The sequence below is a fragment of the Caenorhabditis elegans genome, chromosome IV (assembly GCF_000002985.6).
Source record: "Caenorhabditis elegans chromosome IV".
In the NCBI taxonomy this organism is placed as follows: domain Eukaryota; kingdom Metazoa; phylum Nematoda; class Chromadorea; order Rhabditida; family Rhabditidae; genus Caenorhabditis; species Caenorhabditis elegans.
Window position 1 is genome coordinate 4,417,246 of NC_003282.8, and position 24,569 is coordinate 4,441,814.

General features: G+C 37.3%; 7 protein-coding genes and 1 non-coding gene across 9 annotated transcripts; 3 read left to right on the forward strand and 5 right to left on the reverse strand.

Annotated features, from left to right (window-relative positions):
• The first annotated feature begins 5,083 nt into the window (after positions 1-5,083).
• clec-175 (C-type lectin domain-containing protein) lies at positions 5,084-9,321 on the forward strand. The gene is made up of 6 exons (NM_068159.3): positions 5,084-5,249; positions 5,554-5,707; positions 6,085-6,602; positions 7,130-7,667; positions 8,882-9,152; positions 9,198-9,321. The coding sequence occupies exons 1-6, from the start codon at positions 5,094-5,096 to the stop codon at positions 9,268-9,270; spliced, it is 1,710 nt and encodes a 569-aa protein (NP_500560.2). The 5' UTR covers positions 5,084-5,093; the 3' UTR covers positions 9,271-9,321.
• Positions 9,322-10,355: 1,034 nt separating this feature from the next.
• str-185 (Serpentine receptor class r-10) lies at positions 10,356-12,756 on the reverse strand. Its single transcript, NM_068160.2, has 6 exons — positions 12,337-12,756; positions 11,684-11,985; positions 11,440-11,581; positions 10,908-11,045; positions 10,626-10,803; positions 10,356-10,577 (listed from the first exon to the last, which is right to left on the reverse strand). Exons 1-6 carry the CDS (start codon positions 12,535-12,537, stop codon positions 10,468-10,470), a joined length of 1,071 nt encoding a protein of 356 aa, NP_500561.1. The 5' UTR covers positions 12,538-12,756; the 3' UTR covers positions 10,356-10,467.
• Positions 12,757-12,983: 227 nt separating this feature from the next.
• Positions 12,984-15,149, forward strand: R08C7.5 (ATF7IP_BD domain-containing protein). Of its 2 annotated transcripts, NM_001307696.4 has the most exons (9): positions 12,990-13,043; positions 13,090-13,201; positions 13,249-13,398; positions 13,452-13,574; positions 13,797-14,394; positions 14,440-14,547; positions 14,594-14,719; positions 14,766-14,981; positions 15,031-15,149. In NM_001307696.4, exons 2-8 carry the CDS (start codon positions 13,100-13,102, stop codon positions 14,822-14,824), a joined length of 1,266 nt encoding a protein of 421 aa, NP_001294625.1. In that variant the 5' UTR covers positions 12,990-13,043; positions 13,090-13,099; the 3' UTR covers positions 14,825-14,981; positions 15,031-15,149. The 2 variants fall into 2 exon arrangements, with proteins under 2 accessions (NP_001294624.1, NP_001294625.1); NM_001307695.2 differs by having other exon boundaries at positions 12,984-13,043; positions 13,797-14,547.
• Positions 15,150-15,803: 654 nt separating this feature from the next.
• On the reverse strand, positions 15,804-17,296 carry R08C7.8 (Serine/threonine-protein phosphatase). The gene is made up of 6 exons (NM_068162.5): positions 17,118-17,296; positions 16,678-17,013; positions 16,412-16,621; positions 16,181-16,366; positions 15,989-16,127; positions 15,804-15,944 (listed from the first exon to the last, which is right to left on the reverse strand). Exons 1-6 carry the CDS (start codon positions 17,229-17,231, stop codon positions 15,841-15,843), a joined length of 1,089 nt encoding a protein of 362 aa, NP_500563.2. The 5' UTR covers positions 17,232-17,296; the 3' UTR covers positions 15,804-15,840.
• Positions 17,297-17,788: 492 nt separating this feature from the next.
• On the forward strand, positions 17,789-20,110 carry gtnt-39 (Glycosyltransferase family 92 protein). Its single transcript, NM_068163.6, has 9 exons — positions 17,789-18,018; positions 18,077-18,188; positions 18,247-18,338; positions 18,491-18,681; positions 18,726-18,823; positions 18,971-19,123; positions 19,229-19,332; positions 19,376-19,642; positions 19,836-20,110. The coding sequence occupies exons 1-9, from the start codon at positions 17,882-17,884 to the stop codon at positions 20,071-20,073; spliced, it is 1,392 nt and encodes a 463-aa protein (NP_500564.4). The 5' UTR covers positions 17,789-17,881; the 3' UTR covers positions 20,074-20,110.
• A 388-nt stretch (positions 20,111-20,498) lies between these two features.
• On the reverse strand, positions 20,499-20,519 carry 21ur-14085. The gene has a single exon (NR_053092.1).
• On the reverse strand, positions 20,513-22,045 carry fbxb-74 (F-box domain-containing protein). The gene is made up of 2 exons (NM_068164.7): positions 21,926-22,045; positions 20,513-21,850 (listed from the first exon to the last, which is right to left on the reverse strand). The coding sequence occupies exons 1-2, from the start codon at positions 22,000-22,002 to the stop codon at positions 21,004-21,006; spliced, it is 924 nt and encodes a 307-aa protein (NP_500565.3). The 5' UTR covers positions 22,003-22,045; the 3' UTR covers positions 20,513-21,003.
• A 533-nt stretch (positions 22,046-22,578) lies between these two features.
• On the reverse strand, positions 22,579-23,932 carry fbxb-75 (F-box domain-containing protein). Its single transcript, NM_001028160.7, has 2 exons — positions 23,799-23,932; positions 22,579-23,623 (listed from the first exon to the last, which is right to left on the reverse strand). Exons 1-2 carry the CDS (start codon positions 23,873-23,875, stop codon positions 22,708-22,710), a joined length of 993 nt encoding a protein of 330 aa, NP_001023331.1. The 5' UTR covers positions 23,876-23,932; the 3' UTR covers positions 22,579-22,707.
• Positions 23,933-24,569: the final 637 nt, after the last annotated feature.

Genomic DNA, 24,569 nt, shown 5'->3' on the forward strand with positions numbered 1-24,569 from the left:
CATCAACTGGTCTAACTTTGGAAATTCATCTAATGGTCTAACTTTGGAAATTCATCTAATGGTCTAACTTTGGAAATTCATCTAATGGTCTAACTTTGGAAATTCATCAACTGGTCTAACTTTGGAAATTCATCAACTGGTCTAACTTTGGGAATTCATCTAGTGGTCTAACTTTGAAAATTCATCTAATGGTCTAACTTTGGAAATTCATCTAATGGTCTAACTTTGGAAATTCATCAACTGGTCTAACTTTGGGAATTCATCTAATGGTCTAACTTTGGAAATTCATCTAATGGTCTAACTTTGGGAATTCATCTAATGGTCTAACTTTGGGAATTCATCTAATGGTCTAACTTTGGAAATTCATCTAATGGTCTAACTTTGGAAATTCATCTAATGGTCTAACTTTGGGAATTCATCTAATGGTCTAACTTTGGAAATTCATCTAATGGTCTAACTTTGGGAATTCATCTAATGGTATAACTTTGAAAATTCATCTAATGGTCTAACTTTGGAAATTCATCTAATGGTCTAACTTTGGAAATTCATCTAATGGTCTAACTTTGGAAATTCATCAACTGGTCTAACTTTGGAAATTCATCTAATGGTATAACTTTGAAAATTCATCTAATGGTCTAACTTTGGAAATTCATCTAATGGTCTAACTTTGGAAATTCATCTAATGGTCTAACTTTGGAAATTCATCAACTGGTCTAACTTTGGAAATTCATCTAATGGTCTAACTTTGGAAATTCATCAACTGGTCTAACTTTGGAAATTCATCTAATGGTCTAACTTTGGAAATTCATCAACTGGTCTAACTTTGGAAATTCATCTAATGGTCTAACTTTGGAAATTCATCAACTGGTATAACTTTGAAAATTCATCTAATGGTCTAACTTTGGAAATTCATCTAATGGTCTAACTTTGGAAATTCATCTAATGGTCTAACTTTGGAAATTCATCTAATGGTCTAACTTTGGAAATTCATCAACTGGTCTAACTTTGGAAATTCATCAACTGGTCTAACTTTGGAAATTCATCTAATGGTCTAACTTTGGAAATTCATCTAATGGTCTAACTTTGGAAATTCATCTAATGGTCTAACTTTGGAAATTCATCTAATGGTCTAACTTTGGAAATTCATCAACTGGTCTAACTTTGGAAATTCATCTAATGGTCTAACTTTGGAAATTCATCTAATGGTCTAACTCTGGAAATTCATCTAATGGTCTAACTTTGAAAATTCATCTAATGGTCTAACTTTGGAAATTCATCAACTGGTCTAACTTTGGAAATTCATCTAATGGTATAACTTTGGAAATTCATCTAATGGTCTAACTTTGGGAATTCATCTAATGGTATAACTTTGGAAATTCATCTAATGGTCTAACTTTGGAAATTCATCTAATGGTCTAACTTTGGAAATTCATCAACTGGTCTAACTTTGGAAATTCATCTAATGGTCTAACTTTGGAAATTCATCTAATGGTCTAACTTTGGAAATTCATCTAATGGTCTAACTTTGGAAATTCATCTAATGGTCTAACTTTGGAAATTCATCAACTGGTCTAACTTTGGAAATTCATCTAATGGTCTAACTTTGGAAATTCATCTAATGGTCTAACTTTGGAAATTCATCTAATGGTCTAACTTTGGAAATTCATCAACTGGTCTAACTTTGGAAATTCATCAACTGGTCTAACTTTGGAAATTCATCTAATGGTCTAACTTTGGAAATTCATCTAATGGTCTAACTTTGGAAATTCATCTAATGGTCTAACTTTGAAAATTCATCTAATGGTCTAACTTTGGAAATTCATCAACTGGTCTAACTTTGGAAATTCATCTAATGGTCTAACTTTGGAAATTCATCTAATGGTCTAACTTTGGAAATTCATCTAATGGTCTAACTTTGAAAATTCATCTAATGGTATAACTTTGGAAATTCATCTAATGGTCTAACTTTGGAAATTCATCTAATGGTCTAACTTTGGAAATTCATCTAATGGTCTAACTTTGGAAATTCATCTAATGGTCTAACTTTGGAAATTCATCTAATGGTCTAACTTTGGAAATTCATCAACTGGTCTAACTTTGGAAATTCATCTAATGGTCTAACTTTGGAAATTCATCTAATGGTCTAACTTTGGAAATTCATCTAATGGTCTAACTTTGGAAATTCATCAACTGGTCTAACTTTGGAAATTCATCAACTGGTCTAACTTTGGAAATTCATCTAATGGTCTAACTTTGAAAATTCATCTAATGGTCTAACTTTGGAAATTCATCAACTGGTCTAACTTTGGAAATTCATCTAATGGTCTAACTTTGGAAATTCATCTAATGGTCTAACTTTGGAAATTCATCTAATGGTCTAACTTTGGAAATTCATCAACTGGTCTAACTTTGGAAATTCATCTAATGGTCTAACTTTGGAAATTCATCTAATGGTCTAACTTTGGAAATTCATCTAATGGTCTAACTTTGGAAATTCATCTAATGGTCTAACTTTGGAAATTCATCTAATGGTCTAACTTTGGAAATTCATCTAATGGTCTAACTTTGGAAATTCATCTAATGGTCTAACTTTGGAAATTCATCTAATGGTCTAACTTTGGAAATTCATCTAATGGTCTAACTTTGGAAATTCATCTAATGGTCTAACTTTGGAAATTCATCTAATGGTCTAACTTTGAAAATTCATCTAATGGTCTAACTTTGAAAATTCATCAACTGGTCTAACTTTGGAAATTCATCAACTGGTCTAACTTTGGAAATTCATCTAATGGTCTAACTTTGGAAATTCATCTAATGGTCTAACTTTGGAAATTCATCTAATGGTCTAACTTTGGAAATTCATCAACTGGTCTAACTTTGGAAATTCATCAACTGGTCTAACTTTGGAAATTCATCTAATGGTCTAACTTTGGAAATTCATCTAATGGTCTAACTTTGGAAATTCATCTAATGGTCTAACTTTGAAAATTCATCTAATGGTCTAACTTTGGAAATTCATCAACTGGTCTAACTTTGGAAATTCATCAACTGGTCTAACTTTGGAAATTCATCAACTGGTCTAACTTTGGAAATTCATCTAATGGTCTAACTTTGGAAATTCATCTAATGGTCTAACTTTGGAAATTCATCTAATGGTCTAACTTTGGAAATTCATCTAATGGTCTAACTTTGGAAATTCATCAACTGGTCTAACTTTGGAAATTCATCTAATGGTCTAACTTTGGAAATTCATCAACTGGTCTAACTTTGGAAATTCATCTAATGGTCTAACTTTGAAAATTCATCTAATGGTCTAACTTTGGAAATTCATCTAATGGTCTAACTTTGGAAATTCATCTAATGGTCTAACTTTGGAAATTCATCAACTGGTCTAACTTTGGAAATTCATCAACTGGTCTAACTTTGGAAATTCATCAACTGGTCTAACTTTGGAAATTCATCAACTGGTCTAACTTTGGAAATTCATCTAATGGTCTAACTTTGGAAATTCATCTAGTAGTCTAACTTTGGAAATTCATCAACTGGTCTAACTTTGGGAATTCATCTAATGGTATAACTTTGAAAATTCATCTAATGGTCTAACTTTGGAAATTCATCAACTGGTCTAACTTTGGAAATTCATCTAATGGTCTAACTTTGGAAATTCATCTAATGGTCTAACTTTGGAAATTCATCAACTGGTCTAACTTTGGAAATTCATCAACTGGTCTAACTTTGGAAATTCATCTAATGGTCTAACTTTGGAAATTCATCTAGTGGTCTAACTTTGGAAATTCATCAACTGGTCTAACTTTGGGAATTCATCTAATGGTATAACTTTGAAAATTCATCTAATGGTCTAACTTTGGAAATTCATCAACTGGTCTAACTTTGGAAATTCATCTAATGGTCTAACTTTGGAAATTCATCTAATGGTCTAACTTTGGAAATTCATCAACTGGTCTAACTTTGAAAATTCATCTAATGGTCTAACTTTGAAAATCTAATGGTCTAACTTTGGAAATTCATCAACTGGTCTAACTTTGGAAATTCATCTAATGGTCTAACTTTGGAAATTCATCTAGTGGTCTAACTTTGGAAATTCATCAACTGGTCTAACTTTGGGAATTCATCTAATGGTATAACTTTGAAAATTCATCTAATGGTCTAACTTTGGAAATTCATCAACTGGTCTAACTTTGGAAATTCATCAACTGGTCTAACTTTGGAAATTCATCTAATGGTCTAACTTTGGAAATTCATCTAATGGTCTAACTTTGAAAATTCATCTAATGGTCTAACTTTGAAAATCTAATGGTCTAACTTTGAATCAAAGTTAGAAATTCATCTAATGGTCTAATTTTGGGAATTCATCTAATGGTCTAACTTTGAAAATTCATCTAATGGTCTAACTTTGGGAATTCATCTAATGGTCTAACTTTGGAAATTCATCTAATGGTCTAACTTTGGAAATTCATCAACTGGTCTAACTTTGAAAATTCATCTAATGGTCTAACTTTGAAAATCTAATGGTCTAACTTTGAATCAAAGTTAGAAATTCATCTAATGGTCTAATTTTGGGAATTCATCTAATGGTCTAACTTTGAAAATTCATCTAATGGTCTAACTTTGGGAATTCATCTAATGGTCTAACTTTGAAAATTCATCTTATGGTCTAACTTTGAAAATTCATCTAATGGTCTAACTTTGGGAATTCATCTAATGGTCTAACTTTGGGAATTCATCTAATGGTCTAACTTTGGGAATTCATCTAATGGTCTAACTTCTCATGGTTCCGTAATTTATTGGCAGAACATTAGAGGAGATGCAATTCATTTGCAATGAGTGCAATTCAAATTTTAAATATGAAAAATTAAAGAAATTCTGGCAAAAACCGCTCAACCGCGTAAATCAACACGACCGTGTAAGAGGTTTCATTCTTCCATTAGTGAAGTAATTTCATATAGCTTGCGTGAACTTTTTAATTTCAGCCAGTACCAATAAAATGTGGTCCACGCAGAAAATTGAGAAAAAACTCTAGTTCAAAAAGATTAGAAATATAACATTTCCGATTTTTCCAAAAAAAAATCTCAATGAGACTGCTTTTGGTTTTCTTTCTTGTTGTTGGCTATGTATTGGGACAAAATTCAAACCAACCAATAACTTCAAACGGGACACCGCTCGACTTTGGCCTCAAGAAAGCTTGCGAAGATGTTGGTGGAATATTCAAGCAAAGGGAAAATGCTAATGTTAGTGGCCGCCGGCCGAAGAATATAATTGGTGGCCGAGTTTCCGAGAAAACTCGTCCGTAAAAGCGATTGCATTATTTATTTTCCACCTAGATTTTGTATAAATTTTGTTTATTGGTTTCAAAAATTCTGGAAAAAACTACCATGTATAATCACAAACTTTGACCGTCTATATCTTGGTTATCTCAAAACATATTCAAAAATTTTTACTGCAAAAATGATTCTCATGTCATTTCCTAGATTGTTGTAGTTGATCATTTTTTGCGAAAGTTGAGAATAACAAAGCTACGGAACATTTTTCAAGGCAATCATCGGCGACATTTGCACAATTACATTCCGAGTGTTGACCGAAACTGATGACGATGCAAATGAGTTTTGTCGATTGTACGCGCCATGGAGATTAAGGAGTGCTATACGAAATGAGGATGGTGGTATTCCGCAGACAATTTGTGAAGTTGGTGAGTCCGGAATAAAACACGCCTACCTGCGCGCCTACAAGGCGGACACTTGGAGGCACGTAGGTATACGTTCTAGATTGTAGGCGCTGAGGTAGGTACGCAGGTAGGTACGCAGGTAGTCACGAAAGTAGGCATATCGGCTTTTAGGACAAAAGATGGGCATATAAATTTGTCAGGAAGCAGGTAGATAATTTGTATAGGCAAGCTGGAGGCATGTAGATTTTCGGCTTGAAAGCACTTTAGTAGGCATAGGCATGCAGATAGGCACGCAGGCAGGCATTGGTAAGTTATCGTATAGGCACGCAGGTAGGCATGTAGATAGACGCTTAGGTGCCACCCAGTTAGGTATTCCTGTGGCTAACTAATTTATGATTCAGAAGCCACAATGGCATGTGATGATGGATGGATTCAAATGTTTGGTTACTGTTTCCGACACCCTTACAAAAACAAAATATTTACTCAAGCTGAAGCGATAAAGGTCTGCTCAAACCTGGACGGTCACACTGGAGAAATCGCATTTCTCCATCATCGTTACATCGTCGGAGTTTGGAAGAACTATTTCCGCGGAATTGATCAAATATGGGTGAATGGTTCAGAAACATGGAACCAATATGTTCAGTCAACTGGAGCTGTCGATGGAGATGCACTTGCTCTTGCACTTACAGGTCATACGGTTGTCTTTTCCGTGTTCCCCAACTCGCTGATTCGAATCGATCCGATTATTCGACTAGGTATTTTGTGCCAGTATAAACCTGAGAGGACGCTGGCTGAAATCGCGTATCTTGGACGAAGATATTCCGAAATTTATCATCAATCTATTTTTTTGGAAGATGGAGTTCTGATTCGATCGGCTTCTCATTACACCAGGAGCAAGACGAACGCGGAGATTTGTCAGGTAACTCGACAATACTAGAACGAAATTGAAAATTGCAACAAAAAAAATCACAAAAAAAACCGAAAAAAAATTCAACTTTGAAACTCAACCAATAAACGAAAGTGGGCGGTGCTAATCGCTGATTTATCCGATTACTGCTAAACAAATCAGTGGCGTCCAACTCCACCCACTCTCTTTGATTAGTTCAAAAGTGGGCGGAGCTTATCGTTGATTGGTGGGGTCACTGCTGAACCTATCAACGACGTTTCACTTTGTCCACTTTCGTTGATTGGCTAAAAAGAGAAGAGAAGACACGCCCGCTTTCACACCAATCAGCGACTTCGAACTCCACACATCCCATCCGATTGGTTTTAAAGTGGGCGGATCTTATCGTTGATTGGTCACGCAGTACTCAAATCCGAGAGAGCTTAAACAGGAAAAATATTTGGTTTTTTATTTGTTTTTTTCTTGTAGAATAAAATTGAATTTAATCAAATCTACCCGGGTACTTTTTTCCACTCTATGCTCTTTCAAATATTTAATTTCAGAAAACACTGCGGCCATTCTTTGTCGACGATGTAGAGCCATTCATTCCAAACGATGATATAATGAGCGCCCTGTCAGATCAATACACGGAGCCCTGGGCGATTTCTAATTCCGGAGCACACTTTACAATGGATGTATCCAAAAGGAAATCTTCAGATGTTTGTCTGAAAAGCACTCATAAGTATTCAGTTGCCTACCCGGATCCAAAGATGCCACCATTTGTACTTCCCGTAGAGACATCAGTTGGATGTGATAATATGAATTCGGTGGCGATTGTACATTCTGAGATAGACACTGAATTCCGACCAATGTCAGATTCTCAGTCAGTACCGGTTTGGTGTAAATTTGGAAGGAAGATGAATTACTTTGTTGATCTACCAAAGGGCTATACTCACTACGAGAGAGCTAACGGAATGCATGTTGGACATAAAGTTGTTTCAATGATACTTCCATTTGATAAAGCAATGAAGTATTGTCAAGATGACGGTGGTGCACAATTGGGCGGATTCAATGATAAAGCCGAGTTTGAAGCGATTGATAGTTAGGTTTTTTCGGTGCTTCTCATAGTTTTCTACAAGAAATTTAGCGGCATCTTAATTGAAATCTTCTTTTTCTTATAATTTTGTCAACGTTTTCTTTTTCCGGAAATTTATATAGAAAAATATCGAAATATGAAAAAATTTAAGATTTTTTTAAAGAACTAAATTTCTATGCAACCTAAAAATTCAACTGAAAAAATGTTGACTGAAATTTTAATATTTTCATGTGCAAAATACACAAATATCAGATTTTTCGAGAAAAAAAATCAATTTCTGAAAACCGTCTGAACTATTAGCAAACACTAAATTCTGAAAATGCGTATTGAACACCATATTTGACAAGCAAAATATCTCGTAGCGAAAACTACAGTAATCTACGGGCTCGATTTACGAAAATATTTTATTTTCGAATTTTGACAGCGATTTTCAATTTCGCTTCGCGTTTTTCGAATTATTAATAATTTTATAATTTTATTTGATAATCGCCACTGTCTCCTCACGTGGAAATGACCCAACAAGGGGGCTTGCGCGTTTCTCGTGAGCGTGGGAAAATCTTAACACTGAAAAGTGATTTCCTTCATTTTTTGTTACTTTAAAGTGGATATCATAGTTTTTAATTACGCATCAATTGTTCACATGACTGTAAGAAAGGTGAAGAGAAAAAAACTTTCAAAATTAATTGAAAAATAGAGGCCCTGCGTAAAAAAGTAAAATCAACCAAAAATTGCGTTTTTCTCCAATTCGTTTTCGGTAAAAAACTGTTTTACATTTAAAATATAGTCTTTGATTGAACCTGATAAAATGAAAATATGAAAAAAAAAACACAAAATTTAGCGTTTTCGGATTTGTCTCAAAGTCCCACGCGCTGCACGAGATTTGCGCCAAGAAATCAATTTCCAGCTGAGGAGACGGTGATCGCTGTCAAAATTTGAAAAGGAAATATTTTCGAAAATCGTCACCAGCGCTACAGTAGACATTTAAAGAGTTACTGTAGTTTTCGCTACGAGATATTTTCAAATACAACTATTTTGTACAACTATTTTTCAAGAGAACATACCCTGATGCTTTTATATGTAGATTGACGTTTTTTCTAGCTTAAAATGACACGTGGTGCCAGGCTGTCCCATTACGGCTCGATCTACAAAAAAGCGGGAATTTTTCTCATAATAAACTGAAGCTTCCATTTTGAGTTGTCCAATTTCAAAACAATTTCAGAGCTGATTTCTAAGAAAGTACATCATTGGATTGGAAATAGACGACGCCCAGATTGCCCAGGTTTTTATTTCCACAGCGACCCAAACCACCAATGCGGTCATAATAAAATTCACGAATGGCTCAACAACGTTGCAACTGAAGACATCCCAATTGAACTATGGGGCTTCAAACAACCGGATCATGCTTGGAAACCTCAAGGTCGTCAGGAATGTGGATCTATTGCATATGGAATGCCGGGTTCTAATGGAGAACCAAAACTCGACGATGGAAGGTTAGTTGCCACTTTGCTGTTTATATATACGTGTATTTCTTTCAGCTGTGAAGTAAAAATGCCATTCATATGCACTGCAAAAGGTGTTTTGAAAGCGACCACTGCGAGTAGACTTTGAACTTTTCTTCCAATTTAATGTAATGTACTTGATAAAGCTATTTTCTTTATTATTTATATATTTGCCTACATGCCTACTGTGCCTGCATGCTTACCTTCATGTTAACCTGCGTGCCTATCTGCATTCCTTCTAGTCAAAATACCTATGCATACTTACGTTCCTGCGAGCCAAAATTTATATCCCTCTAGCGAACCGATCATAATTGTCTACCTGCTAACTGAAAAATTGATATGTCTATACTTTGTCTTAAAAGTCGATATGCCTACCTGCGTGCCTTCCTACTTGCCTACATGCCTACAGGCCTATCTGCCTACCTATACCTTTCTCCCCTAATAACAGTTCAATTCTCTATTTTCACATTTTTAAATTATCCTGAACGTTTCGTTTTTCAGAAAACCCAACTTGAAAACTCAACTCTGGAAATTGTATTTTTTGTTACTACATATACATTTTAGAAAAAAAATATCCCACGTAATATGAGTATGGCGGAAATTAGTATATTCTATAAGGGAAGTAATGTTGCGATATTTCGTGTGTTTTTGTCCGATCGTAATTTGTTTTTCAGTCAGTGTGCATCTTTTGATCAGATGACAGTCATTTGATCATTTGGGTCATCGGGTCCTATATAGGATTACGATATGACGTCAGCAAAGTGGTTTGCGTACTTATGGAATTACCGTAACCCGGGAATTCACCAGAGATTGAAGAGAATTACAAAATACCGGTTTTTCTTTTTGTTATCTCGAAGCTGTTGGAAAGAATTTTATATGAAAATGTAGAGAAATATTTATACTTTTTAAAAATCGTTTTGTTTTCAATTGAAAATTTTTGAAAAGTGGCTTAAAAACTGCTTCAAACTTCATGTGCCTGCATCTTGGCAACCGGGTATTTGAGTCGGTGTTTGATCAAATTTTAGAAACTTTTAACTAAAACTAAAATAATTTTCAGAAATTAAAAATTTTTGTCTCTTCGAATTTCCGAAAAAAAAACTTTAGCGCAGGGGGTTTTATAAATATGCCGCCCATCTCTGGTAGGTGCTCTGTGGAGTTGCTGTTTTTTTTTTGACAACTTTGAAGTACCGTAAACAATATTTTACTTTTATTTTTTATTGGAACAATTTATTCACAGGATTATCATAGAAAAAATATTGTTTTGGAATGCAGAAAAGCACATGGGAAAAAAATCGGTAAGAAATTTTTACAAGCCAATATTCTTCGGAGTTTCACTTTTTGATACCAATTCGATTTGTGTACACTGAGCACGGCGGATTGACCCACACGGATTGCGAAAAATGGCAGAGAAAAAGGCTGAAAAATTTAATAATTTCAGAACTGACCTAGCATTTTAAATCCTACCAAAAACTGCTTTTCGATAATTTTTTATAATAAACATGTTTGGCAGGGGATCAATGGCTGGATAAACTGCAATTGTCATCGCAACGAAGCTGCTCGCAAATCCAATATCCACAGCAATCATCGGAAATGTGAAGAGGATTGCGATGGGGATGTACATGAGGATCAGGGGGATGAAAGTCTGAAAATTTTGAGGTCAAATTATACTCGCCCTGGGACCCGAATGTCTTATTAAAATATACCAACAATGTTTAAAACTCCTAATTAATAAAAATAATAAAATACCTGAACAACAAGTGCCTGAAAAAGCTGTTGCTGTAATCCCTTAGTGACACTCGACACGTTGCATGTTCTTGAAAGCGCTTCAGTTATACGAAAATAGCATTTGATTCCGAAGAAGAATACCGAGAACACTGAGCTTAGCTGCAACGTTTTAAAATTTGGACGCGAGCCTCGGTTAATGTCGGTTGCAAAACTTTGATTTTCTAACGTTAGTAACTCTACAGTGCCCCTGGAGCTCCCATACAGTAGTCCTACAGTAATTTAATGTTGCAAAAGTAATCCTACAGTGACACTACAGTACCCATGGAGCACCGGTACAGTAATCTTACAATACCCTTCCAAGAAACTGTCGGCTGCTCACTATAACATTCCAGCGTAGACTATCACGTGACTAGACTAACGTCGGCTGGTCATTTCATTGATATAACCTAAGGCTCAAAAAATGTCGGCTGCTACCTCCAACGTTCTAACATGATTTATCGCGTTCCCCCAATAATGTCGGCTGCTCAGTTTTGCCCAAATTTCAAAAACTCACAATCATGAACCACATACAAGCGATCGAGGCAAAAACCGCCGGATCCGGATGAGAAGTTCCATTTTTATCAACAGGGTGGAAGAGGACAATGATGTAGGAGGTGTCCTCAATCTTAGTGTCATACCCGTCAAATATCGTTTTTCTGAAAATGTTCTGAAAATGAACTGGAAGCTTTATTTACCCAGAACACCCCCCCCCCCCCCCTTTCCCAGTCGAGGAGCACAGCCCTGGAGAGCAATTATACCTCATATAATCATCCGTCGAATCATCGAAATGAAAGTACAAATAACAAAGGACAGACCACCATGTTCCGTAGAAAATCGGCATGAAGAACAGAATGTAGATCTTTTTCCCGCCGAGCCACTTGTCACGGAACTCTTTCACCACTGCACCATAACGATAGACAAAGTGAACACCGAAGATTGCCAACGAGAAGCCGAAGCAGCCACAGTAGATCACGATGAGGATGAAGCTATGCTCACGGTCAAAATCCGAATTTTTAAAGTTTCGGAACACAACGAACGCCGCTTTGTACGAGTGAACCATCTGGAATACATTTTCAATGTTTGAAAATTAAAATTTGAGCCATTTTGTGTGCAGTAGCTCTACAGTAACCAAACAGAATTCTCACAGAAACCGTACAAAAACGCAACAGTACCCCTACAATACGCCCAGTACCCTACAATAATATTACAGTAACCTAATGTAAGCCAGTAAGCGACCTACAGTAACCCAATAGTAACTTGAATGGATCCTACAGTAATCTTACAGGAACCTTATTATTACAGTACTGCTAGTCATTTAAAGACATAGTGACTTACAGTAATAACATAGTTATTCTACAGTACCCTCGTAGTACCCTTACAGTAATCCTACAGTACCCCTTCAACTACTTACCGGTTCAGTGGTAACATCCCATAATGAGTAGAGAGCCTCAAAGCTGGATATGTAGATCATCAAGTACTTGTACATCCCGAGCTTCTTCGGCGAATGCGCCAAAATCAAAAATATGAGAATACAGTTCAACGAAACCGACATAAACGCGGAGGTGTACTGTACGATTTTCAGAAAAATATTCCAAAATTCACTGAGATGCATCGTTGCTTCTACGGCAACCGATGGCCTCACTTTTATAGTAGTCGTTGCAGTCGGGTGGGCGGAGTCAGAGCACATTGTTTTTCATGTTTTTGATGAGGATATGGGTCACAAGGGAGGTCGAGAAAACGGGAAAAATAATAAAAAGTAATATTTAGTATAATGTCATCGATAATGTGAAAGAAGTATGTATACAAAACTGCCAGAAGGAAGTTGAGTCGTCTGGAATTGAAAGTACAAATTAAGTCAAAGAAGACTAGGTGCCTACACGCCTACATGCCTACATGCCTACATGCCTACATGCCTACATGCCTACATGCCTACATGCCTAAATGCTTATGTACGTACCTATTGAAATTTAAAAATTAATTTGTTTTGCGTGACCCTCCACAGTTATGATATTTATTTTTCTAATCATTCCACGAGGCGTCTCTATTTATTCCCAACTATTTCCTTGATTTCTTCAGTTTTCGAAACCAATTTCACAGAAGAATTTCACAATTTGAAACGTAAGTTGAATACAAAATCTTGTTCCAACTGATGTAAATTTTCCAGATACAAAACTATGGTGTTCACAAGATCAAGCTCTAGAAATCACACGAAATCCGACGTGGCAGGCGCTGGACCGACATGGGATGAATTCCTAAAAGTTGATGGAATGTCACAGGTGCTCGCTTTTTTTTTCAGGAATTGTAGTCCAATTCGATATTTCAGAAACTCCAAGAGTGTGAAAACCAGTTCGAAAAAGCATCAAATAAAGTTTTTGCGGAACTTTTTGCAAAACTGAACGATGTCGCTAAGAAAGTGGCCACAGAAGATTTTCCAGCTGAACAACTTCAAAAGTTGATTGATAGAAACTATCCGGTCAGTTTTGGCCGCCAGGTGCCTTGAAGAACCAATTTCAATACCACTTTCAGAAACCGCCAGGCTTCAAGGATGTCAAAGTTGAAGAGATTGAGGCTGAAGAGCACGATGAGCTCATAGAGACTGCTATGTACCTGTCGGATGCTTCAGAAGGTGGCGAGATAACCATGAACACTGTAAGTCAAGAGGATCAAAGAGAGGCCTTTTAGTTGTAGTCCCAGTTAGTCCCAGATTTAGTCTTTTGAACCAGTTTTTTTAAGAACTTGCCAATATATATTTTGCATATATTTCTGAACTACAGAACATTCTTAAACGAACTTGCCACGTTGCAAATCTTTATTGATAATTTTATTGAGGATATCTAGTTATAATTTTGGATCAAAAACTTCAGTTTTCAGGAACCCCCAGGCTTCGAGGAAGTCAAGGCCGAGGAGTTAAAGGCTGAGGAACATGATGATCATATGGATACTGCTATGCTTCTGGATCCCGACTCTACACAAGACGGCGAGGAAGTGACAATGAAGCCTGTAAGCCAAGATATCAGTGAGCTAAGCGGCGAGGAAGATCCCGATGAAACCCTGATCCAGAACACCACACTTCACATGGATAACCTTTCGATGAAAGAGGAACTGAATGCGGATACAACAATTGTGACGAGCACTCCGATTAGAGCCTGCTCCACAAAGATTATGGTGCCTGTTGTCAGACCTGAGATCAGTCCAGTGGAGAAGCCCATCTCATCATCCACACACTGCAGAAACCTTCTGAATTTGAATCCCAAGATGCCTGTGTTCACTTCAATGTTTGGAAAGATGAAGCAGGAGCCTGGAGTGGAGAGCAGCCACGTCAGTAATCTTCGTCAGAAAATTCTGAACCATAGGAAACGTGGAAAGGAGGTGCAGAAGGTTCCCAGCTCACCACCACCAAAGCTTCCGAAAACCGTAGTGCAACCTTCGAAAGAAGAGAAGCCAACTGCTGTGATTGAATCCAAGTTAAGTGATATCAAAGTATCGTCGCAAAAATCCATAGCTTTTTCTTCAGAAAACAGCGGCTCCACCAGTGAAACTTCTCACAAGTTCCCCACCACCAAAGATCCCAAAAACCGTAGCTCAACCTCCGAAAGAAAAGAAACCAGTCATGGAATCTGTGGTAAGCGGGATATCGGAGTGTCGTCGCAAAATCAATAGTATTCCAGAAAACCGCGGCTCCACCAGCGAAGGAGATCAAGCCGATTGTTGCCAAAATAACGGAGAAAGCGGCAGAACCTGCAGTTCCAAAGGAAGTGAAACCGGCAAAAGCAGCAACAGCCAAACCGGCAAAGGTAGGCCGGCAGTAGGCACCTAGGCACGTGATCAATCTTTTTTCAGCCCGTCATGTCGTACAAAATGACTCCAACACGCGTCCACAAGCCGAAATCGGCAACTGATTACGGTGTGGAATCCGAAAGTGATTCGGACTTTGAGAGGGATAAGAGCAAGCAAAAGAACTTTCCGAAATGGGCATCTGATATGAATATCGTCAATGAGGAGTACGCCAAAAATCTGGAATTCAATGTGAATACATTCTTTGGGTCGATGGAAAAGGTAATACTTTAGGGGAAATGAATTCATGAATGAAATAAGAATTTTTTAGGCAAATCTCACTGAGATCTTTGGAGAAATGGTCCGTAAAAAGAAGCGAGGATCGTCAAAAGTTTGGAATTGAACTAGATTTTTATGGGTTTCCTACTCGTTCGAATAAATTATTTCAAAAAGTTTCCTCTTTTTTTTCAAAATGAATTTAATTTCTAAAGTCTTCCCCCCTCTTATCGCAAGCTTTCATCTTCCGATTCCGGTTTTTCGTTTTGAAACATTCGGAATGGGGAGTTTATTTCAAAAGTGCGAGGTGTAGGCATTCACCACGCCCGCACGCCTTCTCGCCTACCTTGCCTACCTCGCCTGGCCGCCTATTGCCCGGAAAACGTCATTACAGCCGGTTTTTCATTAAACTAAATTAAATTAAGTATTTTCAATATAATCAAAAGTCTGCCAAAAAAATAAATCATATCTGGAGATATTTTAATTTACAGAAGCCGAACAGTATACCTGTCATGTTCCTATTACAATGCTGTACCATTAAAGGAAATATCGACAGCTGACATCTTGAGCTTTCAGAATCTGTAATTTGTTTTGGCGGAAGACCGCTGTAAGTCTGGAAATTTTTGTCTGAAAGTACTGAATCCAGTGCAATTCCTATGGTTAAAAGTGGATTATTGATTCTCGCGCCAACAGAAGTGTCATCACAACGGTTTAAAGAAAAAAACATCGCTTCGGTGGTTCAGTGGTAAACAGTTTAAGAAGACTTACAGCGGTCTTCCGCCGAAACAACTTACAGACTTGCTCCAGCTCTGATGAACCAAAATTAACAATCATAAACCATAAATTTTATTTCATATCTCAAAGATCACTGCTTTTTAATTTCAACTGGCTTTGTGACAGGCGGAACGAGCTGCACAGACGGTGGTGTTGGCTGGGGAACATCAGCAGATTGCAAATGACGACCACGGTCTGAAAATGTACAGATTTTTCAGTGGTAAGGCACTTGAACTCACTTGGATCTGGACTCGCGACCATCAGCCCTTTGTAGTTGTTCTCCATGAGCTTTACAATTTCAAAATTCTCTGGTGTTGCAATCATTCGTGGACGGAGAACTGTGAAGGATAGCTCGTAAGAATCCGAGACGTGCATAATCTGAAAAAACCAAATTATTTTTTAAATTGATATCATGAACTCGTATAACTTACTGCTCCACAATTGGTATCATTCCCACAATAATATGGCGCAGAGAACACTGTGACACACTTTTTGTTGAACAAGAAGTTGAATCCTTCCTGAGACACTTCGTGAGCTCGGACAATCAACGAGAGGCCAAGCTTCTTCAAGAAATCATCCAATCCTTTTTGGCCGAAAACTACAGAAATTGCACGCTGCTGAAAAGTACAAATCGTCAATGTAAATAGTAGAAATTGTGATACTTTGTTCATTGCAAACGTGTTGCACTTATCCTGAGTTGGATCAGCCCACATCAAATCAACTTGAAGACCTTCGTCACAGGTTAATGGAGTATTCGGTTTCTTCAGAGCTTTGAATGATTCCCACGAGTTACAGTTTTGGGAGATTCCTCCGTGCATGCAAAGGATCCGTTGACCAACTCGAGCACAGAGTGGAAGCTCGTTGAAAACATTCTGAAAGGCATAGAGATATTATAAAAGTCGTCATTACGGGATAGTCTTCTGTTTCCCTGATATTGTCTCCACATCCTTCCTCCTCTCTTTCTTGTCAATTCCTCATAGAAACCATACAACCGGTTCATTTTCATACATTCATGATTGCCACGTAGCAAATGCACCAAATGAGGATATCGAATTTTGTAGCAGAAAAGAAGAAGCGACACTTCGAATGATTTGGCTCCACGATCCACATAGTCCCCGAGAAATAGAAATTGAACTTTTGGAGGATATCCAACGGCATCAAAATAACGAATGAGAGCATCCAGTTGTCCGTGAATATCTCCGACAATTGTGATTGGATGCTCAACTTGGAGCATTGCTGGAAGTGGTTTCAACGTCGACTCAGCCTGAAAATATATCATTGTAAGACTACAAAATCTGCTCAGACTTGTGCGTGGGACTTTCAGAATCTAGAAGAAATCGCAAAATACTCTAATTTTCAAGTTCATACCTTTTCCAAAATAGTGTAAATCTGTTTGTCAGTGAATGCATCAGTGACGCCCCATTTCAGAAGATGCTCAATCATTCGTTTGGCGAGTTGTACCACTGATTCTCCTTCGTACATGTATCCTTTTTGACTTTCCATCATCTTGCTTCGAACGTCGACTTTTGAAAATTTAAAACTTGGGAATACATTTTTTTTTTTGCTCGGAAAGATTCTTTCCTTTTTTTGTCGTGGTTACGTGAAATTAAATTTAAATTTTTTTATATTAATTTACTTTTTTTTAACCTCTTTTAATTAACTTTTTAATTTTTTTCAAACAAAACCCTAATTGTTAGAAAATATGAATATTTGAAATCACTAGCTCAGAAACTGACGGAGGATTGAAGCTGAGAAGCTTAGGATAGTTTGGAGGTATGAAGTAGGCACGCAGGTAGGCATGATATGAGTCTTTCCTACAACATTTCTTCTTTTCATGCCTCCTGCGCTCCTACTTTCTGCCTACCGGAAAGCTTTCGGAAAGCAATCGGTCATCTGACATATTGATGAAAAATAGGCTCTGAAAATGATCACATTTTGATCACATTTTGTAGTTTCTCAAAAAAAAAATTTGCCAAAAATACACATTTTTGGATAAGACAACAGTCCAAGTCCACATTTCATTGTCATTTTTTTCCTCAAAATCCCAGCGAAAATCCATTTTTTCCGTCATTATCTAATGCTAAAATCTAAAATCTTGTCTCCCGAAATGCCCTGAACATTTCAACAAAATAATGGCAAAGGTGGTGCGGCGGAAATTTTTCATTGTTTCATTTTTATTATTTTCGATTTTGCTGTTATTTTTACAACACTCTCGGCAAGTTAAGGTAATTGAGAGGACTTTTATTTTGGAAAATGGCTCGCAGAATAGGTAGGGGTTTTTTAAAAGTTTCAAATATTAAATAAATTTCTCAAATTTGTTTTAATAGTTCTCAAATACGAGATGCTTGTTTCGTACCCTACTGGAATCAAAAAACCACTGAAAATATTTTGCACTCGGAGCAAATCGAGGAATGGGCAAAAACGGAATTTGGTGGGAATGTGAGCTTTTTTTCGTTACTTGGTCGAGTTTGGGGCGTAGAATTTTCGATTTTTCCAGCTCAACATGATCGATGGGGAACCTCGCCTGCTATCCGCTTTCGTGTACCCTGACGAGATCTCCATTATCACTACTGTAATGCACACTTTTCTGTGGGTAGCGTTAACATAGGTCTGCTTAAATTGACAACGCATTTTGCTCACTTTATTAAACTACAATGATTTACTTTGAATTACGGTATTTTAGAATTTAACAGAGTGAGCAAAAAATGGTGTCAATATTCCTCAGGATCCAAAGTTTTCAGAAAACGTGCCACATGTCATTACTACGACTGTAACCGTGTCGAAATTCACGCTGCAAGATTTAAATCTCGTGTATGGCCGCTAGCAGTCATCACTTGCCCGCGAAGGTTCGGCGCAGAGTACGTGAGTGTCAGCTATGAAGAAGATGAAGAGCCTCAGGAACCGATTCCGTTGACCTACAGGGCTTACGATAGTAAGCTTGAAACTGAGCCTGAAATATCTAAAATTGACTTTCAGGGCCGCTCCACGAGCTCTCCGTTTGTGTAGGGCCAATGTATGGAGAAGAAAGCAAATGGCTGGAAATTATAGAATACGTAGAACATTATAGATTGGTGGTAGGTCTTAGAAATACATAGTGTCTAGAGTTTTGAACTGATACATTTGTTTTATTAATACTTGGGCTAGACCTCCCACGGAGACGTGCCTACGTGCCTACGTGCCTACGTGCCTACGTGCCTACACAAATCAACATATCATTCCAGGGAACGTCCCATTTCTACTTCACCCTATTCAACATGAACGAGTATGACAGGAAAATAATTGACAACTACGAGAGCCTAGGCATCGCTGAATCCACAAAATACACCACTGAATATTTGAGACTCGGGTGGATGTTTCATCTCTTGCAAACTCATGTAAGGGCCTAACTGCCTACCTACTCGCCTGCCTACTGGCCTAAGGCTTGATAGGCCTGCCTTCTAGGCACGTAGGCACAATGTAGGTAAGAATTTTTGTTTCAGGAATGCCATTATCGGAGTAAATTTCATTCGAAATGGGTTGTCAATATGGATATTGATGAGCGGCTGGTATACACTGGACCACTTAACCTGAGAAGCTATTTGAGGTGAAAATGTTTCAGAATTTTCCAGCATTTCGTGAGTTTCCAGGAGACTCCCGCCGAACATTGGAGAAGTCAGCTTCACCACAAATCGAGTCTTGAAAACTGAGCCAGTTCCTGTAAAATATAGCAGTGATGCTCAATTAATGGAAGATATGCTATTCCTGAAATACAATAAAACCACTGAAATCAGTTGGTACAATTTGAAAGGGATCATTCGACCGGAAAAAGTCGCCATGCTTTTTTATCACTGGTCATATTTTCAGTTTGAAGGGGTCAATGTTGTTTCGGTGCCGAAAAGATTTGGGCATGTCAGGTGAATACTTTTTTTTGCAATGATCGAGAAATTTACCGATTTATTGATTTTCAATGTTTCAAAATATGTATCGATTTTCTGAGAAATTATAGATTTTTATTTGGAAAAGCTATTGAATTTTCAAAAAAAGTTATTTGATCTTCCGAAAAAATATAAATACCATATAAAACTTTCATTTTAAAAAAAGTTTCAGACACTACCGAAACATGGACAAAAAGGCTCTGAATGGGAATTGGATGGAAAACTACAACGGGACACTTCAAGAAACCCGCCTATCCAGGTCATTCGAGAAAAGATTAATTTCGGCAGTGAGACGACGGGTCAAATATGTATACGATCAGCGAATGGTGAGGTGCGAAGAAATTCCCGAGTGGTTGAGTTCAAGGTTCAGGAGGCAACTGCTGGATTGTAAATTTAAAAATGAAATTTAAGTAAGATGTTCCTGGTATAATAAATTTGTTTTTTGATCGACCTCTTACGGACATTTCAGCTTGGTCGAGGCGCTTGACGTCAAGTCTTAGAAGCTGAATTAGGACTTCTGTATAGGTTTCTGAACGCCTGCCTACTTGCCTTCAATGCCACCTGGGCCACGCGCGCATACGACCGCGTTTGAACTGTTCAACATAGAAGCCACGACACGTTCGACGATATGTTGCATCTATACACAATTAGTATATCTTAGAAAAATTGTGTACGAATTAATGAAGTATTACGTGTCCATGATTTGATGAGAACTGCTGCTCTCTCTTTTCCACACGCTCTCTCGCCATAGGCGTTTTGCATAGGCGTTAGATAGCGTGCGAGAAAAAGAGACGCAGGTGCTTTTTGCGCGTAAGATATGGCGAATTTTCTCACTCGAACATGGATACGTGATAAAACAAATTTATTCGGAAGTCATCAATAAATTATCAGGAACAATGAAACAGAAAAGAATTATTGTGATTAAAACGTGGAAAACACGCTTTTGGTTCAGAACATGTGGAACAATAGAAAAGAGAAACGGATAAAAGTTATTGAAGTTATATTACGGAACCATGAGATCATGAGAATGCCTATTTACTGGCACGAAAGTATTGGCAGGCCGCGGCAGCCAGAGAGTGTGTGGCGAAGAGAGACGCAGGTCCCTTCGCTAAGAGATATTTGCTAAAGATATTTTTAAGAGATAAGAGATATATAGAGATATTGATGGTAGAGATAAGAGAATTATAGTGATTAAAACGTGGAAAACAAGTTGTAGGTTCAGGACATGTGGAACAACAGGAAAGGAAAACATAAAAGTTATAAGTGCACGAACATTTTAAAATAAGAATTTTCGTGGTTTAAAACAATAGTTGTCATTGTTCCATCCTTTCGTCGAACAACTATTTCGCCTCTAATGTGTTCTTTTGATCCATTTGCCCTAATATACACAAATTCCCGCTCCGGAGGTGCCATCTGGTATTCCACATTTTTGAGTAACACTTCGAGAACATTCTCATTTCCATTACTTGGGCATCAAGACGCAAACTGGCGGATTCAAGTTTAGTGTTGGAACCATGAATCCAGTGTTTCAAGAATATGTTGACGTCTTTCAAGCACATTTTATCCATATTCCACAGCAAAACAGCGTCGGCGATTAACAGGCCATCCAGCAGTACGCGGACATTAGAAAAAAGTTTTGCCGGAAGGTGAACTGAGTGAATGAATTGACACAGAATTATTTGTATTCGATGTGAATCGTCATGTGGAAATGGATTTCCCATCCAGCTAACCATTTTAGATTGGCGAGAAAATTTCGTCAACATTTGTTGGAAAAAAGGATTAACTAATTGTAAGTGTTCAAAACACACTGATAATGATTCAATTGTCAAACCATCGAACATATCACAAATTTTATTCCCGTCGCAATCAATCTTATCACAGAGGAGAGTAATTCTAATAATGCATACTTCGTTGCATACTTCGAGAGCATGATCCAAAAATTGTCTCGCTCCAAACTTGGGCCAAGTTTTTCCTTCACGAGTCCTTAGAGTGAATTCACGTTTACCAGGATCATTAGGGGCTTGACTAACGAGGAATTTAACGAACACGGACGGAATACGTTCATCGGAATCGGCCCAAATGAAAATTTTTATTGCCTCATCAATCCACACATCAACACTTTTCATTTTGACATTCAGACGCTCAGCTTGATCTTTCGTCCTTTTAGAAATGAGAGCAAATCCAATTCTGAAACAAGACAACTATTTTTCAACACAATTGAGGTTTTGCAAAATAAATAATTCTAAAATTTCAGGGACTTACAATTGTGTTAAAGGCATTCTTCGAAGAACATAATTCGAAGATTTCTCAGGTAGATTGGGCAGAGGAAAGACGTGCATTGTGTCAGAATAGAAGAACAATGACTGTATTCCAATAATGAATGGAAGAGGGAGACTGATGTTTGAACCCATTATAATCCTATTTTCAGCTCTGCTCTTTTTCTCTTTTCCTCTTGTGCTCTCGTGATGTCCATTATTTAGACTACGCGTTGTATCTCTATAAAATTAGGAAGAAATGGGTCAAAGGTCACCTCAATGTTCATATTTATTGAATTGGAATATTCGATTTAATTCAAATGTTGTAATTTATATAACCAAAAATAATAACACACGAGAGCCTGATAACTTGCCGACACCGTCTGTAATCTATGCAAGCAGATTTCAATCACTCACAACGAATGCAAAAAAAACATGCAAAGAGATGGTTCCTGCGTGATTTAGTTTATCTAAATGTAAGTAGACTTCCAAGGTTATAACGTGGCAATAAGGAATAAAAAAAGAATTCTGCTCCTGACCCTGCTGGTCGTTTTAATTTCCCATCGGGCTAATTTTTTTCCTTTTCGAGAGGACACACAATAGTTGCATCGATTCACGATTAGTATTTCCTAGAGAGAACTGTATATTTTGTGAAGTGAAAAATATTTATTTGAAAGGCATTAACAACTTATAGGAAGCAATAAAACAGTAATGATATTATGATTAAAATGTTGAAAACGAGATATAAGTTCAGGGCATGTTGAACAACAGGAAAGGAAAACATAAAAGTTATAAGTGCACGAACATTTCAAAATAAGAATTTTCGTGGTTTAAAACAATAGTTGCCATTGTTCCATCATTTCTTTGAACAACTATTCCACCTCTAATGTGTTCTTCTGATCCAACTGCCCTAATATACACAAATTCCCGCTCCGGAGGTGCCATCTGGTATTCCACATTTTTGAGTAACACTTCGAGAATATTCTCATTTCTCATGACTCGCCTGTCAAGATACAGGCGGACGCATTCAAGTTTGGTGTTGGAACCGTGAATCCAATATTTCAAGTATATGTTGACGTCTCTCAAACGCAATTCACCAATACAAATCGAAACATTGTCGGCGATTAACAAGTCATTCAGTGGTATGATGTCATTAAAATAAGACGGAAGGTAAACTGAGTGAATAAATTGACCCAGAATAGCTTGTATTTTATGTGAATCTTCAAGTGGGAATGGATTCCCTCTCCAGCTAACTTGTTCAGATTGGCGAGAAAATGTTGTCAACATTTTTTGAACAAAGGGATTCACTAAGTTTCGGAAAAAAATTTGGAATAAACTAATTTCCAAACCATCGAACATATCACGAATTGTATTCGCGTCGCAATCAATCTCAAGGCAGCAGAGATATATTTTAGTAAGATGCCATATTTCGAGAACATGATCCAAAAATTGTCTCACTCCAAATTCCGGATTGGTCCAATTTCGTCCTCCACTAGTCATTAGAATGAATTCACGTTTACTAGGTTGTTTAGGGACTTTGCTAACAAGGAATTTAAAGAACCAAGGGGGAGGAAAAACGTTGTCGGAACCGTCGGAAATATGAATTCTTATTGCCCCATCTAACGACACATTAAGACTTCTCATTTTGACATTCAGACGCTCAGCTTGATCTTTCGTCGTTTTGGAAATAAGAGCGAATCCAATTCTGAAATAAAAAAACGGTACTTGTGTAGTAGTAAGTACCCCAAAATGTTTCTACATTTAAAAACTAAAACGTGAGTTCATTTTGAATTTTTAGGCGTACAATTAGGAAGAAATCATTAAAACAATTGTTTAAGAAGTTTTGCAAAACAGTTATTTACAAAATTTCAGAGACTTACAATTCCGTTAAAGGCATTCTTCGAAGAACATAATTCAGAGATTTCTCAGGTAGATTGAGCAGAGTAAAGACGGCCATTGTGTCAGAATAGGAGAACAATGGCTGTGTTACAATAATGAATGGAAGAGGGAGACTGATGATCTGACCCCATTATTATCCTATTTTCAGATCTTTCTTGCTCTTTTTCTTTTCCCCTCTTCCTCTCTTGTGATGCCCATTGTGTCACGATAGAATTAGTCTACCCTAGAAAACTAATTTTCCGGGAATTTTTTATTGTGAAATTTAATTCACACCCAAATTTCTTGCAATAATTACGTTCAGGGAAATCTTGCAAAACTTCGATAAATTAAGAATCAAAAACTGTTGGGTGAATTCTGTTGGGTGAACCTGTGAATGAAATTTTAGGTGGGACCGGTCCGGACCCGGAAAGAAGATCAATCAACGTGAACTCATTTACTAGCATATTATTTATTTGTTAGTCTTGGAATGTAATAAACTAATCGATCTTCTCTTCTTTTCTCGCCTTCAGTATACACAAAAAAAATTAACTCTCTTGTTGTACACGGTGGTGTAGTCGAATTTGAGACTCTGACAAGGCTATTATACGAAACATCACAAAAATTTCGCTAACGGAAGTTATGAGCCTTCATTGTGCTGAAAAACAATTTCCTTCTAATTTGAGCTCCGCGGGTGAAGGATAATGCCGAGGTATTGTAGTGGTACTGTAGGGGTACTGTAGGATTACTGTAGAGTTACTGTAGTTTAGGAAACA

Excerpts from the sequence above, each read along its gene's own strand:
- clec-175 (NM_068159.3), top strand. The coding sequence starts at position 5,094 with ATGAGACTGCTTTTGGTTTTCTTTCTTGTTGTTGGCTATGTATTGGGA. Across the intron at positions 6,603-7,129 it reads CGAACGCGGAGATTTGTCAG|AAAACACTGCGGCCATTCTT; the intron begins GTAACTCGACAA and ends ATTTAATTTCAG. Across the intron at positions 7,668-8,881 it reads CGAGTTTGAAGCGATTGATA|AGCTGATTTCTAAGAAAGTA; the intron begins GTTAGGTTTTTT and ends AAACAATTTCAG.
- str-185 (NM_068160.2), bottom strand. The coding sequence starts at position 12,537 with ATGCATCTCAGTGAATTTTGGAATATTTTTCTGAAAATCGTACAGTAC. Across the intron at positions 11,986-12,336 it reads GGGATGTTACCACTGAACCG|ATGGTTCACTCGTACAAAGC; the intron begins GTAAGTAGTTGA and ends AATGTATTCCAG. Across the intron at positions 11,582-11,683 it reads TCGACGGATGATTATATGAG|AAAAACGATATTTGACGGGT; the intron begins GTATAATTGCTC and ends GAACATTTTCAG.
- R08C7.5 (NM_001307695.2), top strand. The coding sequence starts at position 13,100 with ATGGTGTTCACAAGATCAAGCTCTAGAAATCACACGAAATCCGACGTG. Across the intron at positions 13,399-13,451 it reads TGATTGATAGAAACTATCCG|AAACCGCCAGGCTTCAAGGA; the intron begins GTCAGTTTTGGC and ends TACCACTTTCAG. Across the intron at positions 14,548-14,593 it reads AACCAGTCATGGAATCTGTG|AAAACCGCGGCTCCACCAGC; the intron begins GTAAGCGGGATA and ends ATAGTATTCCAG.
- R08C7.8 (NM_068162.5), bottom strand. The coding sequence starts at position 17,231 with ATGTACGAAGGAGAATCAGTGGTACAACTCGCCAAACGAATGATTGAG. Across the intron at positions 16,622-16,677 it reads GGATGTGGAGACAATATCAG|AATGTTTTCAACGAGCTTCC; the intron begins GGAAACAGAAGA and ends TATGCCTTTCAG. Across the intron at positions 15,945-15,988 it reads GGTCGCGAGTCCAGATCCAA|ACCGTGGTCGTCATTTGCAA; the intron begins GTGAGTTCAAGT and ends GTACATTTTCAG.
- gtnt-39 (NM_068163.6), top strand. The coding sequence starts at position 17,882 with ATGGCAAAGGTGGTGCGGCGGAAATTTTTCATTGTTTCATTTTTATTA. Across the intron at positions 18,019-18,076 it reads GAAAATGGCTCGCAGAATAG|TTCTCAAATACGAGATGCTT; the intron begins GTAGGGGTTTTT and ends TTGTTTTAATAG. Across the intron at positions 18,682-18,725 it reads GACCTACAGGGCTTACGATA|GGCCGCTCCACGAGCTCTCC; the intron begins GTAAGCTTGAAA and ends ATTGACTTTCAG.
- fbxb-74 (NM_068164.7), bottom strand. The coding sequence starts at position 22,002 with ATGCACGTCTTTCCTCTGCCCAATCTACCTGAGAAATCTTCGAATTAT. Across the intron at positions 21,851-21,925 it reads AGAATGCCTTTAACACAATT|AATTGGATTTGCTCTCATTT; the intron begins GTAAGTCCCTGA and ends GTCTTGTTTCAG.
- fbxb-75 (NM_001028160.7), bottom strand. The coding sequence starts at position 23,875 with ATGGCCGTCTTTACTCTGCTCAATCTACCTGAGAAATCTCTGAATTAT. Across the intron at positions 23,624-23,798 it reads AGAATGCCTTTAACGGAATT|AATTGGATTCGCTCTTATTT; the intron begins GTAAGTCTCTGA and ends TTTTTATTTCAG.